The sequence below is a fragment of the Mus caroli genome, chromosome 7, assembly GCF_900094665.2.
Source record: "Mus caroli chromosome 7, CAROLI_EIJ_v1.1, whole genome shotgun sequence".
Classification (NCBI taxonomy): Eukaryota; Metazoa; Chordata; class Mammalia; order Rodentia; family Muridae; genus Mus; species Mus caroli.
Genome location: NC_034576.1, coordinates 78,952,580 through 78,967,608, shown reverse-complemented (window position 1 = coordinate 78,967,608; position 15,029 = coordinate 78,952,580). Strand labels below are relative to the sequence as shown.

Here is a 15,029-nt window from a genome sequence, read left to right as displayed (position 1 = left end):
AGAGAGAGAGAGAGAGAGAGAGAGAGAGAGAGAGAGAGAGAGAGAGAGAGAGAGAGAGTGTTCTGGCACACCAGGACAGAAGCAAAAAAAAAAAAAAATGGATTCTCCCCTGGGACTTTCAAAAGGACCTACTTTGCCAGGACTTGGTTTGTGACTTACAGAATCCAGAAGTATCGAGACCATATTTATGGCAAACAGTCTGTGACCATTTGCTATGATAGCTCCAAAAATTGAATGCACAAGTATGGCCAGGCATGATGGCATATTACCTATAACCTCAGCTCTCTGGAGTTCAAAACCATCCTTTCCTACAGAGTGAGTTCCAGGCTAGCTTGGGCTACATGAGACTCTTCCTCCAAAACAACAGAGAAAAGCTAATACAGAAAATGTACTTTCATATGCAATACATTTCATAAAATGGTCTCATTCTGCGTAAGGATTTAAAATGGGCTGGAGCTACTCCCCTCTTTTCTGACTTACGATCGGTGCTTTTGCAGTCCATGACAGCTGTGACTACTTCTCTGTGTCATTCAATCATTCATTCCTTCACACCACTTCTTGTGTTATCTGATATCTAGAGTTTTTTGGTTTTTTTGGTTTTTTTATTTTTAATTTAGCTTGCCAAGTATTATGGTGCACACCTATAATTCCAGTATACAGGAAGCTGAGGCAAAAGGACTACAGTGAATCTGAGGCCACCCTGTGCAGCATAGCTTGAAGCCAGTCTCAAAAATATGTAATACTCTGAGCCTCAAAATAACAATAAAGTAAAATTACCTCCGCTCTAAGGCTGAGCCTGTTATACCAGGGCACCTGAGACACGCCCTTCTGCCTCCCCACAAGGGCTACCTCAACTACTCTCAGGGGACAACTCCAGAAGTATGACGTCAGTCATCATTAGGTTTTGAAGTTGTAAGTACCTCTTAGGCCAACTTTAGCCAGCAGCCTGAAGAGAGGCAGGAGGATGTCCCAGTCAGGAGAAGATGACCTTGCTGTGTCCACCAGAGTCTGCAGAAGGGCCTCGCTGCCACCTTTGCTGATCATATAATAAATCCTCCGGTCTGTGCCTGGAAGGAAACCAAAGGAAATATGAGACACAAATGATAACCCTCCTCCCTAGAGGAAATCTCAGACTTAACAGCTAGAGACAGATGTAAAGGTTCATTCATTTCGTCATAGAAACACAAGCTCGCATGTTTTTGACATGGTCTGTCTTCGAGTTGTGCTATCATCTGAGGGAAGAAAAGTGTGCAATATGGTAATTGAGGGATATTTAGGAATTTTAATATATCTGCCTCCTGAAGCTATGGTATACTGAATGATACTGCAAGTTCTGGGGACCCATTAAGTCTTCCCTTTTCTGTATACACATGTATGTAGATGTATATAAACCGACACATCATTATATACTAGCAGGAAGGGGGTGATTCTGATCTAGAGACATTTTATTGGAGTTATAATGATTTTTTAATTCTGTTCTTTAGCAACTAATAGAAGGGAAATAGAGAAACCACTGTAGGGACCTCCTAAGAAACAAAATATCCAGACATAGCATCCAAGGACTCTTGGTCAGAGCCCTTGAACAAGGATAAAGTATTTGTCTTTCTACCAAGGAACAGATTTGAATAAGACATCTCTTACTTTTCCCAGGGGCAGCTCAAAAGCAGTGTTTACATATGAACATGAAGAAGGACCTTTATGCCCTAACCAAGGAACCAACAGACATAATAATATCAAAGGAGAAATTCTGAGTTCTCCATCCTACTGAAAAGACAATTGTCTGCCAAAAAACAGAATAAAATAAAGGAGGGAAGAAAAATAAAGATAACAAGATAAATGAGGGTGAATAAAATAAAGATGGGAGATAGAATAAGCGGAGCCACATTTATCCAGGAGTGGTGGTGCACACTTGTAGTCCCAGCACATAGAAAGTTTAGGCAGAAGGATTGCTGGTTCCAGGGCATCCTGGATTATAGAGTGAAACCTTGGCTTCAAAATAAAAACATTCACAGCCTGGTCTGCAGAGTGAGTTCTAGGACAGCCAGGGCTACACAGAGAAACTCTGTCTCAACAAACCAAACAATATCATCCATATGGGAAAAGAAATTCCAAGGCTTCACTCTAAACATTTCTATCTACCTCCTGAAGATAGTTTCATCTCAAAAGACAAGTGATGATCTACAAGAAGGAAACACATTTAAAAAATTCTTTTATGTACATGGAAGTGGCCCTGCCACTGGAAGACATAAAAGTTGACTCTTTAAAAAGAAAAAGAAAAAAGGCCACAGGGTGATGGTAGCCTTGAAAATTTATCTCTGGCATGCCATACATCCTTAATGTTGAATGTTTGTGCTAATATTTCTTAATCCAGTTAACTCGGGTGACTTGTAGCTACTTAATCCAGACATCTCTTTTATGAAAAAGTAAATGACCTGATGACCTTTGAAGGTCACCAACCTCATAGTTCCATTTCCACAAGATCTATGTAAAAAATCTCCAGAACCTGGCTCCTCCTGTGAGACACAGAGAAAGGGAGCCTAGGGAAGGAGGGTTACTGAGGAGTTGCTCTCCAGATGAAGACATTGGGCTTACAGAAGAAAAACCATAACATAACTGCCCAACATCTCACTGCCTCCTAAGTTTGGGCACAGTAAGGTAGGTGACAAGGCCAAATAGACCAAGTACAGTTATCCCAGTCTAAACAAGCTTTATCAAATTACATCAAGGGGGAAAACATTGACTGGTGGTTCTCTCCCACACAGGAAAGTTAGGTTACAAAAATACCCAGCTATCCCACTTCCTGGGACAGTGGATAACCAGCACTGTCTCCAATCTACAATATGGTTTGATGTGAGCATAGCCTACTCACCAACAGAAAGCAGATCGCTGAGGACTTGGAGGATGGCCAGGGTAGATGCTTTATCAGAGGAGTTCTGCAATGATAACACAGACAGGTAGATATCTTAACAACAAACACAAGAGGATAGAAGTAGCCTGGATAGAAAACTCTGCTTGAGCTGAGATCAAGTCTGTGAAGTGAAAGAGTGGACAGAGGAGCTCTCCTTAAGTAGCAATGAGCTAACTCATTGAGATAGGAGTTTCAGAGGTGGTGTCTCTAAAGTATTAAAAACCCCTCTTTGGGGACCAGTCTAATAATATTATTAAGGTACACACAACACAAGTATTGATTGATCCAGAGACAACAAACTAAAGGAGCTTAGTGGGCCTCAGTCACAGGAACGTCATATATATTTTTTGTTTATTAGGTATTTTCTTTATTTACATTTCAAATACTATCCCAATAGTCCCCCATAATTCCCCCCCCACTCCCCTACCCACCCACTGCCACTTCTTGGCCCTGGCGAGGAACGTCATATATTTAAGTAGCCTTGGATTATTTTTAATGGCAATCACACACACATACACACACACACACACACACACACACACACACAAACAAAAAACAAAAAAGAAAACTATCAAAATGTTGTGATGGAAATACTACCTCATCAAACAAACATAATCTTTGATCTTCTCAAAAAAAGTGTAGAGTAGTAGGAGATCATGTTGAGAGAACGATTTTAGAAATCCTAAATCTTGACATTGTTGCTTGTTCTGCAGAAGAGAAGTCTTCCTTCAGAAGTTGGGAGGATGTATAGAATTCCCTGAGGTAACCTATATCAAAATTCCAGAAATGCCACACACTGCACGTTCTCAAAAGTCAGGCCTATGTCTTTGCACTGTAACATTAGAAAGTGGCCATTTTTTCTTTGTTTATTGGAGTAAGTGCATCATTTCTGAGTCTTAACATCCCAAGAGTAAGACTTGTGCTCCTCCACTTCAATGACCTCAAGAACTCTCCATTATACATTGGACAAATGCAGGAAACCAAACATCTTCATGATCTCCTTCTCCTGATACCTCCAACTTCATTATTAATTTCAATACTTACTACCCAAAGTAGGTATTTCCATGGTATGGAACCACTCAGTTATAGATTCCTCCCCAAGAAATGTTACACTTTGGTCAGCACATTTGACCATACTGTTTCCTCTTTGGCAGCTCTTTCCCCGCATTTTAGGCTGGGCAGTGCTGACTCATCCTTCTAGTGCATGCTGGGCCCTGTAATATCTCCACCCCTCCCACAAGCCAGGTCTGGGATGCCTTCTACCTTTCCATCACTCAGCTCTCAGTCCTTGACAAAGGACTCACTCTGACTTGGATGTGTAATCTTCCTCCTTATCTCACCTTCACTAAGTATAGAATCTTTAAAATTAGTACCCATCAGAGGGTCGCTTTTCAGGAAAAGGAGAAATAAATATTTTTAGTGGAATCCAAAAGAACTCCGGCAATCAACAAAGTCCACTACCTGAAAGTTGTATTTCAGAACACCTAACAAGAACATTTTTCTTCAGCAGAAAATTCCAGAGACCATTAAGAAACTTTAGGTAGGTATCTTAATGCTATGTTTTTATAAATCAAAACTAATGCCCCTAGAATTAAGATAGACAAAATATCACAATGGAATTTACTAACTCCTTTCCCAGGTAGATAAAGCCTTTGGGACCTCCCAGTACTTAACACAAATACCCGTCATAAAAAAATACTAGGTATGCTCTGATATTTTTTTTCTGGGAGCTTTGACATAAAAAAAGACATCTCTGTAGATGGCTCTCATCATATTAATTAATTATTATACTCCAAAACTCAAGTCCATATCACCCTCTAGCAACTGCCAGTTATGCATACACACAATGTCAGTACCTTCCTCTACTCAAAGCTGGAAACAAAAGCAATGATCTTTTCTAACATAGGTCTATCATTGGGCGCGGGGGGGGGGGGGGGGGTTTGAAGAACTTCATACCTTTGCAAACTAGGCCAAAAGATTATTTGCAGTAGAATAAAAGATGTGTGTGGGATTCTTTCTCTGGTTAATATTGACAATTGTGGGTCAACCTCAATTTTTCCATGAAAAGAGAAGGGAGAAGCTTTGTGTGAGAGTGTGCAAATGCTGTATAACTTAAAATGCCAGACTCATTACTTGATTGCAAGGAAAGGGAAAATAAAAGAGGAAATGAAGAGGTGAGGACAAAGAAAGAGGAAAACTAATAAGGTGGAAGCTGACAGAGGGGAAATAAAGGGTCCCACTTTCATTTCCTTCCACTCAATTATTCATACATTCATCCTGCAGACATTCATGGGCTGTCATCTATGTTCTAGCCACCAAGTAGGCAGTGAGGATACTTATTGATCAAAATGCAATCTGCCATCACAGTCTCTGGGCCCGGCTGAGACAACAGCTGGCAGACAGACAGACCTGGGAATGCTAACGCCTGTGGCAAAGGGAAACACTAGTGCTAGGAGACTCATGGGAAGGGACATTTAACCCAGCCATGTCCGAGACTGAAAAGTCACAGAAGTCAAATGAAGAGGTGACAGAGGGATATGCTAGCCATGCTGTAAGCTCTCGTTCCCAGAGGGAAGCATGGCCGCATGGTGAATCTGCATTCTATGTGACCAATTGCATGGAGCAGATGGTACAGGGAATTTTAAATACCTTGTAGGCAAAAGCCAGGTCTTGTCTCTATTCCCACTTCCTGAGGTGTAATAAGCAACCTGTTTTATTGCTTTAAATGTTTTATTGGGTTAATTTCTCCCCATAAAGAATTGCCTGCTCTGTTACAGGGCCCATGAGTACTCCCTGAGAACATCCTTGTCTTGCATGTTCCTTTTGTATTTTCCAGCTAGAATGTAGCTGGCCATATGTTATATATTAAATCACCAGACCCCAGTTCCTTTGACCTGTAGCCAACAATACAGGCTGCACACACATGAGCCATCCCTCTCTAGAGTCCTTCATGAAAACCCTATTTGAGGGAATACAGAGATATGATGGTGGTTAAAAGTACTGTTCTTGTCAGAGGACCCAAGTTTGATTCCTAGCACCCACATAGTGGTTCACAACCATCTGTAATTCCACTCCCAGAGAATCTAATACTCTTTTCTGGCCTCCATGGGCACTGCAAAAATGTTCCGCATTATATCTATGCAGACAGAACACCATATACATAAAAATAAATAAATAACTACTTTTTAATTGCTTCAAAGGAGCAATCTAGTACTAATGGAGGCTACTTTATCCCTCTTCGCCAGCAGAAATGAAACTTTGGTCAACCTTCTAAGCTTTTTTTTGAAGTTAGAATGATTAATTTAATAGTGGATATCAATCCTAGGTCTGGGAAAAATCTGAATGGAAGTCTACTAAAAGATTCTAAAAAAATTGTTTTCTGCAGAAAAAAAATAAACTTCCTATTTTTGGATGTCATTGTATGAAGACATTATCTTGAATCCTAGGTGACATTGTTCAGCCAGCAAATCAACTCTACAGAACCACTTACCTGTGGACTTTGAGATAAGAAATATAACAAATACCCTCACTTATAAGAGTCTCTTAAAGTTGGAGAGTTTGCTTCTGAATTCAGCTGTGACCCCTGAAGAAAAAAGTTTACACCTCTATATGCCTCCTTCCCACGCACAGTTTTCTTAATAGAAAAGAAATTGATTTTACAGACATGCTATAGGTCCACCCAGAGACTCCCGCTTTGACAAAGAATGCAATTCCTTCCTACAGACATTGAGCTCACAACTCTCTCACTCAATGCTCAACCAGAATACATCATGTTGGTTTTCCTTAAGTAAAAATTATGGCTATCAGTGGAGGGAAAAATGCCCCCACAAACTCTCAGTTGTCATTAATTTATGCATTGCTATATTTACCAATAAATATTTTACACTATTTAGAAGAATAGCACAAAGCCGTTATCTCACCCACGGTAATAATAAATGAGCAATTAAAGAAGGCAGGATGTGATGTGCTGTGGTTTTCCTTTAATGATTCCTTTTAAATGAATCACTGAGTAATCCCCTGTCGGTTAAGATTTTCCAATAAAAAATGGATCTGCCAAGCTTTCAAGGAGAGACAAACAGTTGGAAGAACAGTGTCTTTCAGAGACTGCAGTTTTGAATTGCAATTTTCTCATGGACTGTTTTGAATTTGTTGCCTCTTTGCCTTCAAATTCTCTATATCTCCTTCTTACCTTCCTCTTCCTGCCTCAGAATCATGGTATGAAAATAAGATCCTTCACATCCCTGCCATGAAAGAACATTTCCAGTCCTTTCTAGGACCCTAAGTCAGAACATGCCTCAGAGCATCATGGGTACGTGTGACTTCAGGGATTTGTTCATCCTGATGCCATTGGTTGGCATAATTTATCGTCCCTCTTCCAATCACATTTCATTTTCAAACTCCAGCCCCCGCCCCGCCTTCTGTATAATTCCCTGTGCTATCTTGCCTTCTCAGTACTCATTATCCACAATTGTCAAAAGTCTGAACACACTGGGTACTATACAAGTCAAGGGATTCAGCAGACACTGTTCACAAGGATTATGGTACAACTGGTACCCACTTAAGTGGGGCAACACTTAGCTTCATGGAAACAAACTTATTTTCTGTGCGTTTGTTTTCTCAACAATATTTTATACCTACCCTTCCTTAGAATGCTTGGTTAAACAATTATCATCTTACTTCCTCTCGAGTTACATATGCTGGCGTATTAAACTACTCTGGAGATCAATGGCTTCAGACAATGGTCTTTTACCAGATCTTTTGATTTGGGACCTGGAAAACTGGGACAGGACTTTGTTGGAAGTTTCTTGTGCTCTCTTTGGTGGTAACTGGGGTCAGGAAGAGATCAGCAGATATACTGGTTGAAATGTCTTTGACTGTGGTGAAGTAATCTGGAGATCTGGAATCACATGGGACTATTGGCTACAAATGTTCTTTTTAGCAACAGAATCTTAAGTATCTTGAATGTCTGACATGGCATCTGATTCCCCCCAGGGATAGCCTTGAAGGTAAATTAGCTCAAAGTCTCAAGGCTTCTTTTGGCATTGTCTCAGCAACCAAAGGTGTCAAATTGGCTACATTCTATCAGTTTGTTGGGCTATGATGTGGTTCCATATTCAAATGGAAGTTCCTAATTGACTCTTCAAGCAAGAGAGTGGAACATTTTCAGGCACTTTTTTCCATCCACACTTCATCTGGGCAGTGAACTCCTCTAGACTAATAATTCTTAATCATTCCTTTTGGCATTCATAGGACCTACAATGGGGTCTTGCACAGAGAAGCATTTGGAAAGCTATGGAGTGGGTTCAGATAGAAGACATGGGACTGAATGAAGTGAGAAGATAGAAAAATGAACGGGATGGTCTGAAGTGGAACAGGATGGGTTAGAGCAAAGTAGAATGAAATGGATGGGGTGAGATTGTGCAGGACAACTCAGACACACAATGTGAAATCTGCCATGACCTTGCTGACCTGTTTTCCTCAATCCTGAAATTTTCCTGAATGTATGTTGCAGCAGGAGCATTGTTACCGAACTGTACCGAGTATGCAGCGTGAACATGCTAGAAGAGTCTTCTACTGCTGAGTTACACCCCCAGTCCAAAGACGTACTTACAGTTCAGGTTCACTTTAGCCCAGTTTCTGTTACCTCTGTAAAACTCAAGTCCATGTTCACAGTATTTCCCTAATAATTTTCCCAAATTCATTGGTGTTATTGGGTTAGATACAGCATATCAGATGAAAACAAATCTGGTTACAATAAATACTCAATAAATCATGAGTAAAATGCACATGTGTGTGGGCAGACATAATGGAGAGAAGGTGAATAATCTAAAAATAGCTTGAAAGGTCATTAGGGATACAGGCTCCTGAGTCAGTTTTCCATCTGGGTCATAATGTTCCCATCTTAGCAAAATGCTCATAAGGAGAGCAGAGGGGAAATAAATGTGCATCTGGAGAGAGTGAGGTCGCCTCCTCTGGCAAAAACAATCAGGAATCCCAAGCTTTGTCAACAACGCCCAGGCACACTTGTTGCCACTCGGTGGATGGTGAAGTCTCCAAACCCTAATGCTAATCACTGCAGTAATCAGCAGCATCACATCCCTGAAAGGTTCTCTGATTTCTTTTAAATGGCATTCACTGGAATGCCAGCTCTGTCTCTATTCTAGGCAAGCTATGATGTCTCTTCAAGTCACAGTTGACAAATTATAGCACGGAGTGTGCAGGTTACACATTCAAGATGACTGTAAAGTAATGCCAAACAATCTCCAGCTCTTTTAGACAGATTCTAAACAAGGCAGGGAAATAATGCCTCCTGGTGCCTGCAGCCTAGGCTTCAACACCAACACTGAGGAAGGGGGTCAGCATCACCTTGCTCCAGCCAGAAGCTGCCATTTATGGCTTTGCTGCTCCCTGGATCCACTCCCTATAAAACACATGCTAAAAGCATCCAAGACAGGAGACTCAACCATCCTCCTAGAAAGCCACTGAATCAATCACATCTCAGGAACCTTCATCCCAAAAGCACTGAGAAGATGCCCACTTTCTTTTTTTTTCTCCAATTTTTTATTGAATATTTTATTTATTTGCATTTCAAATATTATCCCCTTTTCCAGTTTCCCCTCTGAAAACCCCCATCCCATCCTCCCTCTTCATGTTTCTATGAGAGTGCTCACCCACCTGCTCACCCACTCCCCACTTCCCCACCCTGGCATTCCCCTACACCAGGGCATCCAGCCTTCACAAGACCAGGAGCCTCTCCTCCCATTAATGTCCGACAGGGCCATCCTCAGCTACATATGCAGCTGGAATGATGAGGCCCTTCATGTGTACTCTTTGGTTGGTGGTTTACTTTTTTGGAGCTCTCGTGTGTGTGTGTGGGGGGGGGGGAATCTGGTTGGTTGGTATTGTTCTTCTTCCTATGGGTTTGCAGTCCCCTTCAGCTTCTTCAGTCTTTTCTCTAACTCCTCCATTGGAGACCCCATGCTCAGTCCAATGTTTGGCTGTGAGCATCTGCCTCTGTATTTGCCAGGCTCTGAAAAAGCCTCTCAGGAGACAGTTAGTTATATCAGGCTCCTGTCAGCAAGCACTTCTTTCAATCCACAATAGTGTCTGGGTTTGGTATGGGATGGAGCCCCAGATGGGTCAGTCTCTGGATGTCCTTTCCTTCAGTCTCTGCACCACACTTCCTTTCCATATTTCCTCCTGTGAGTATTTTGTTCCCCCTTCTAAGAAGGACTGAAATACCCACAATTTGGTCTTCCTTCTTATTGAGCTTCACGTGGTCTGTGAATTGTATCTTGGGTATTCCAAGCTTTTAGGCTAATATCCACTTATCAATGAGTGCATACCATGTGTGTTCTTTTGTGACTGAGTTACCTTACTCAACTGAGGAATACTGAATGACTGAGAAGCACCTAAAGAAATGTTCAACATCCTTAGTTATCAGGAAAATGCAAATCAAAGCAACCCTGAGATTCTACTTCACACCAGTCAGAATGTCTAAGATCAAAAACTCAGGTAACAGCAGATGCTGACAAGGATTTGGAGAAAGAGGGACACTCCTCCATTGTTGGTGGTATTGTAAACTTGTACAACCACTCTGGAAATCAGTTTGGCGGTTCCTCAAAAAACTGGACATAATACTACCTGAGGACCCAGCTATACCACTATCTGAGCATATACTGAAAAGATGTTCCAACATATAACAAGGACACATACTTTACTATGTTCATAACAGCCTTATTTATAAAAACCAGAAGCTGGAAAGAACCCAGATGTCCTTCAACAAAGGAATGGATACACAAAATGTGGTACATTTACACAATGGAGTACTACTCAGCTATTAAAAAGAATGAATCCATGAAATTCTAAAGCAAATGGAAAGATGCCCCCTTTCTGAGTCCTATAATTAATTACTTTTTCCCCAGAATTTCTTCTTCCTCCTCCTCCTCTTCTTTCTCCTCTTCCTTCTCCTCTTCCTCCTCCTCCTCCTCCTCTCCTTCCTCCTCCTCCTCTTTTGCCTCTCCCATACACTGCACACAACTACACTAGCTTCCCATTCCTCCCAGCTTCCTGTCTACACTGTTTCATTTCAGGGGAGACTGGGAGGTATCACAGAAGCCTTCAATATCTCCCCTTCTCAGTTACGAGTCAGCAGTCATTGATATCACTGGAAAAAAAATGTTTTCTTGCCAGTAACAGCTGGCAAGTCCACAGATTATGAACTTCTACATGGTTTCTGGCAGCAGCATGAACCACAGACAGCCACAGGGCTTCCAGAAGCAGCATGGAACACAGAACTCGTCATGAGCCTGAGTGGCAGCATGGACCATAAAGCTCAATGTGGCTTCTGGTTGCAGCATGGATCAACTAACATTAACCAACATCGCCTCTGGTGGCAGCACTGACCACAGACATCAACATGGTCTCCTTCAGTACATGCATCCTGATCACAGACAGCAACATGATCCCCAGTGGCTTCATGAACCATGGGCATTAACACAGCCTGCAGTGGCTTCAGGGATCATGGATACCAACATTGCTTCCTGCAGCAACAGCAGCAGCAGCAGCAGCAGCACAGACCATAGAGGTCTTCTGAGTAGTTTTATTTATCCAGAAAATGAAGCATCTTTCATCTCATATGTCTTCCTGTGGCTCAGAATCAGGGTGGCTGAGGTTCTGGGCAACATATTCAAGGGAAAAACCTGGGCAAGCTCCAGGTTGCCGTATAAGTTATGAATCAGGAAAATACAGTCTTGGTAGCTATGATATAAAGTCAATGGCCAGGTTTGATCAAGATCCAAAGACAATCCTTTGAGGTCAACTTGACTGGGCTTAGATTCTCTAGGAGACCCAACACTAAGTGCATTTATGAGGATGTTTTCAGAGAGGATAAACTGAGGAGGAAAGATCCAGCTTGAATGTGAGCAACATGACCCTGTGGGATAGGGTCCTGTAGATAGGTCCTGCTCTTGCTCCTGCTCCCTCTCTCCCTTCTTCTGCCACTCCCCCTCTGCTTCCTGACTACAAATGCAATGTAATCAGCTGTCTTGCACTCCTGCCTTCCTAATGCCTTTATCGTGATGGACTGTGTACTCTTAAACTATGACTCAAAATACATGCTTCTTTTTTTCAATGTAATATTTTTATTGATTATTTGGGAGTTTCACATAATACAACCTTATCACATTCATTTACCTCTGTTCTCAAGCATACCCCTCTCCTCCCTTGTGATCTCCCCACAGAAAAGAAGAAAAGAAAAAAGAAATATATATCAAGTCCAATTTATGTTGCCCAAATACTCACTGGATCATGGTCAAACTGCCAGGAGTCGGCCCCTTAAAGAAAATGTAGTCCTTCCCCACCCCAATCCCTGCCAAAAGCCATCACCTGTGAAGAGCTACACTTCAGGACCCCTATCATAATATGTAAATGTTCTATTCAATGGCTTCCTGTGTAAACAGTTTCCTTGTGGGGTAGAGCAGTCACAATTGAAATGAGAGACATGGAAGACTCCTGTGACACTTTTCTTTAAGAAACTCTTCCCAGGCATTTTGTCACAGCAACAAGAAAATAACCAATACAAGCGTACACTAAACTTATTAGTGGTAGGCGGAGATGCCGGTTCTTTCATGGATAGTGGACCAACATGAATTTTCTATAAACTTATAGGGATTGGCCATCCTTAAACCCCAGTCTCAAGATCTATTTTCAGAGATATTATATACAACTTAGAGTTACAAAATAGGCAATTTTCTGTAAATGAGTTCCATAGATGGCTCAGGGGTAAATGCTTTTGTGAAAGCAAGAGGACATGAGTTCAGATTCCAGCACCTATATAAAAGGCCATGTGTGATCTCACACATTTCTATAATCTCAGTGTTATGAGAGATAAGGATAATAGAATTGCTAATACTTGGTAGCTACCAGTTAAGCTACAGGTTCAGTGAGAGATACTGTCTTAAAGAAAGGCAGAGAATGATACAATGGGAGTCCAAGTGTTCGCCTCTGACCACTGCAAAGTATACAGAGGCACATGAATTAAAAGACACATGGGCCCATACTATATTCTCATGTGAAGAGAGAGAGAGACAGAGAGACAGAGAGAGACATAGACAGAGACAGAGAGACAGAGACAGAGACAGAGACAGAGACAGAGACAGAGACAGAGACAGAGGCAGAGGCAGAGGCAGAGACAGAGAAAGAGACAGAGACAGACAGGCAGACAGACAAGACAGAGACAGACAGAGACAGAGAGATCCAGGCACGATATGAACTGGCATTACATGCATTCTACTCTATGACAGTGTCATTTGTGTGTCTATTATTTTGGGGATCATTTACTTTTTAGCCCTCAAAACAAAATACTCATATTTCACTTGCCTGTGTCTATTACACTTGTAATGATGAGAAAATTGAGGACAACATAAACTGAATAATGTTCTCATAAATAAAGGGCAACTTTTACCATATTTTGTGAATTTATTTATTTTTGAAACCTGGAAAGTCTGAAAAAGAAAATCAGACATTCAACAATAGCCAAATTAATGTCTCTTTTGTGAAAGCATTTAAAATGTGGGGTAGAAACTATGAAAATCTTAACATGTCCTCAAATACTTTGGCAGGTTGATCATCAACAAGCAAGAACTATGTCTTCTATCCTTCAGTATGACAATGAACTTTTATGAACTTCCCTATTACCAGGTAGAGTGAAACAGGAGGAGAACTGGGTGCCTTTTGAAGCTAGATCATAGTAGGCAATGTAATTTGAAGGTTAAGGAATAAGTATCATGACAATGGGACAATGACATTTATAATCCAAAGTTTGCAAGTCCAATGGGCCTCTCTTTCCATTGATGGCCGACTAGGCCATCTTGTGATACATATGCAGCTAGAGTCAAGAGCTCCGGGATACTGGTTAGTTCATAATGTTGTTCCACCTACAGGGTTGCAGATCTCTTTAGCTCCTTGGGTACTTTCTCTAGCTCTTCCATTGGGGGCCCTGTGACCCATCCAATAGCTGACTGTGAGCATCCACTTCTGTGTTTGCCAGGCACTGGCATAGCCTCACAAGAGACAGCTATATCTGGGTCCTTTCAGCAAAATCTTGTTCGTGTATGCAATGGTGTCAGCGTTTGGAAGCTGATTATGAGATGGATCCCCGGATATGGCAGTCTCTAGATCGTCCGTCCTTTTAGAATAGACACACAACAGAATTGGAGAAGGTAAATCTAGTCCTAACCCAAATTTTCCCATTATGACTTCAGATTAATCATGCACCTTCTCTGGACCCAACATGCTGTTCTCCTCCATTGCTAATGCTATGATTAAAAGAACACCATTGGGTGCACAGGTGAGAGTGTGCACCACAGAAGCTGACAGCTTCTGGGACAGGTGGGAGCCACAGAGCCTCTGAGGCAGCACCCTTTTCGGGCCCCAGACATCCAGCCACCCTCCCCTGCCCAGGAGCCCTTTGCCTCAGGAGCAGCTGGCGCCATCTTGATTCCAGGACTCCTCCGAACTTAGGAACTTAGTCTGCACAGGTGAGAGTGTGCACCACAGAAGCTGACAGCTTCTGTGACCTGCCAAAGCAACACAGCTCTGGGAAAAGTCCTGTTTTGGGCCTTCATCTTCGGCAACGAGGAGATCGAAACGCCAGATATCTGTGCACCTTCCCTGTAAGAGGAGAGCTTGCCAGCAGAGAGTGCTCTAACCACTGAAACTCAGAGGAGAGAGCCTGGCTCCCAGGTCTGCTGATAGATGGTAACAGAATCACCAGAAGAACAATCTCTAAACAGAGACAACTATAACAACTAACTACAGAGATTACCAGATGGCAAAAGGTAAACATAAGAATCTTACTAACAGAAACCAAGACCACTCACCATCATCAGAACGCAGAATTCCCACCCCACCTAGTCCTGGGCACCCCAACACAACCGAAAAGCTAGACCCAGATTTAAAACCATATCTCATGATGATTGTAGAGGACATCAAGAAGGACTTTAATAACTCACTTAAAGAAATACAGGAGAACACTTCTAAAGAGTTTCAAGTCCTTAAAGAAAAACAGGAAAACACAACCAAACAGGTAGAGGTCCTTAAAGAAAAACAGGAAAACACA

General features: G+C 41.8%; 1 protein-coding gene across 1 annotated transcript in view; it reads right to left on the bottom strand.

Annotated features, from left to right (window-relative positions):
• Agbl1 (ATP/GTP binding protein like 1) overlaps nucleotides 1-15,029 on the bottom strand; it is an 842,475-nt gene that overhangs the window by 765,780 nt on the left and 61,666 nt on the right. The window contains exons 2-3 of the mRNA XM_021168273.1: nucleotides 2,870-2,933; nucleotides 921-1,067 (exon numbers count right to left, since the gene is read on the bottom strand). Of these exons, the coding sequence (XP_021023932.1) occupies nucleotides 921-1,067; nucleotides 2,870-2,933 (211 nt within the window). The remainder of the gene's footprint in view (nucleotides 1-920; nucleotides 1,068-2,869; nucleotides 2,934-15,029) is intronic.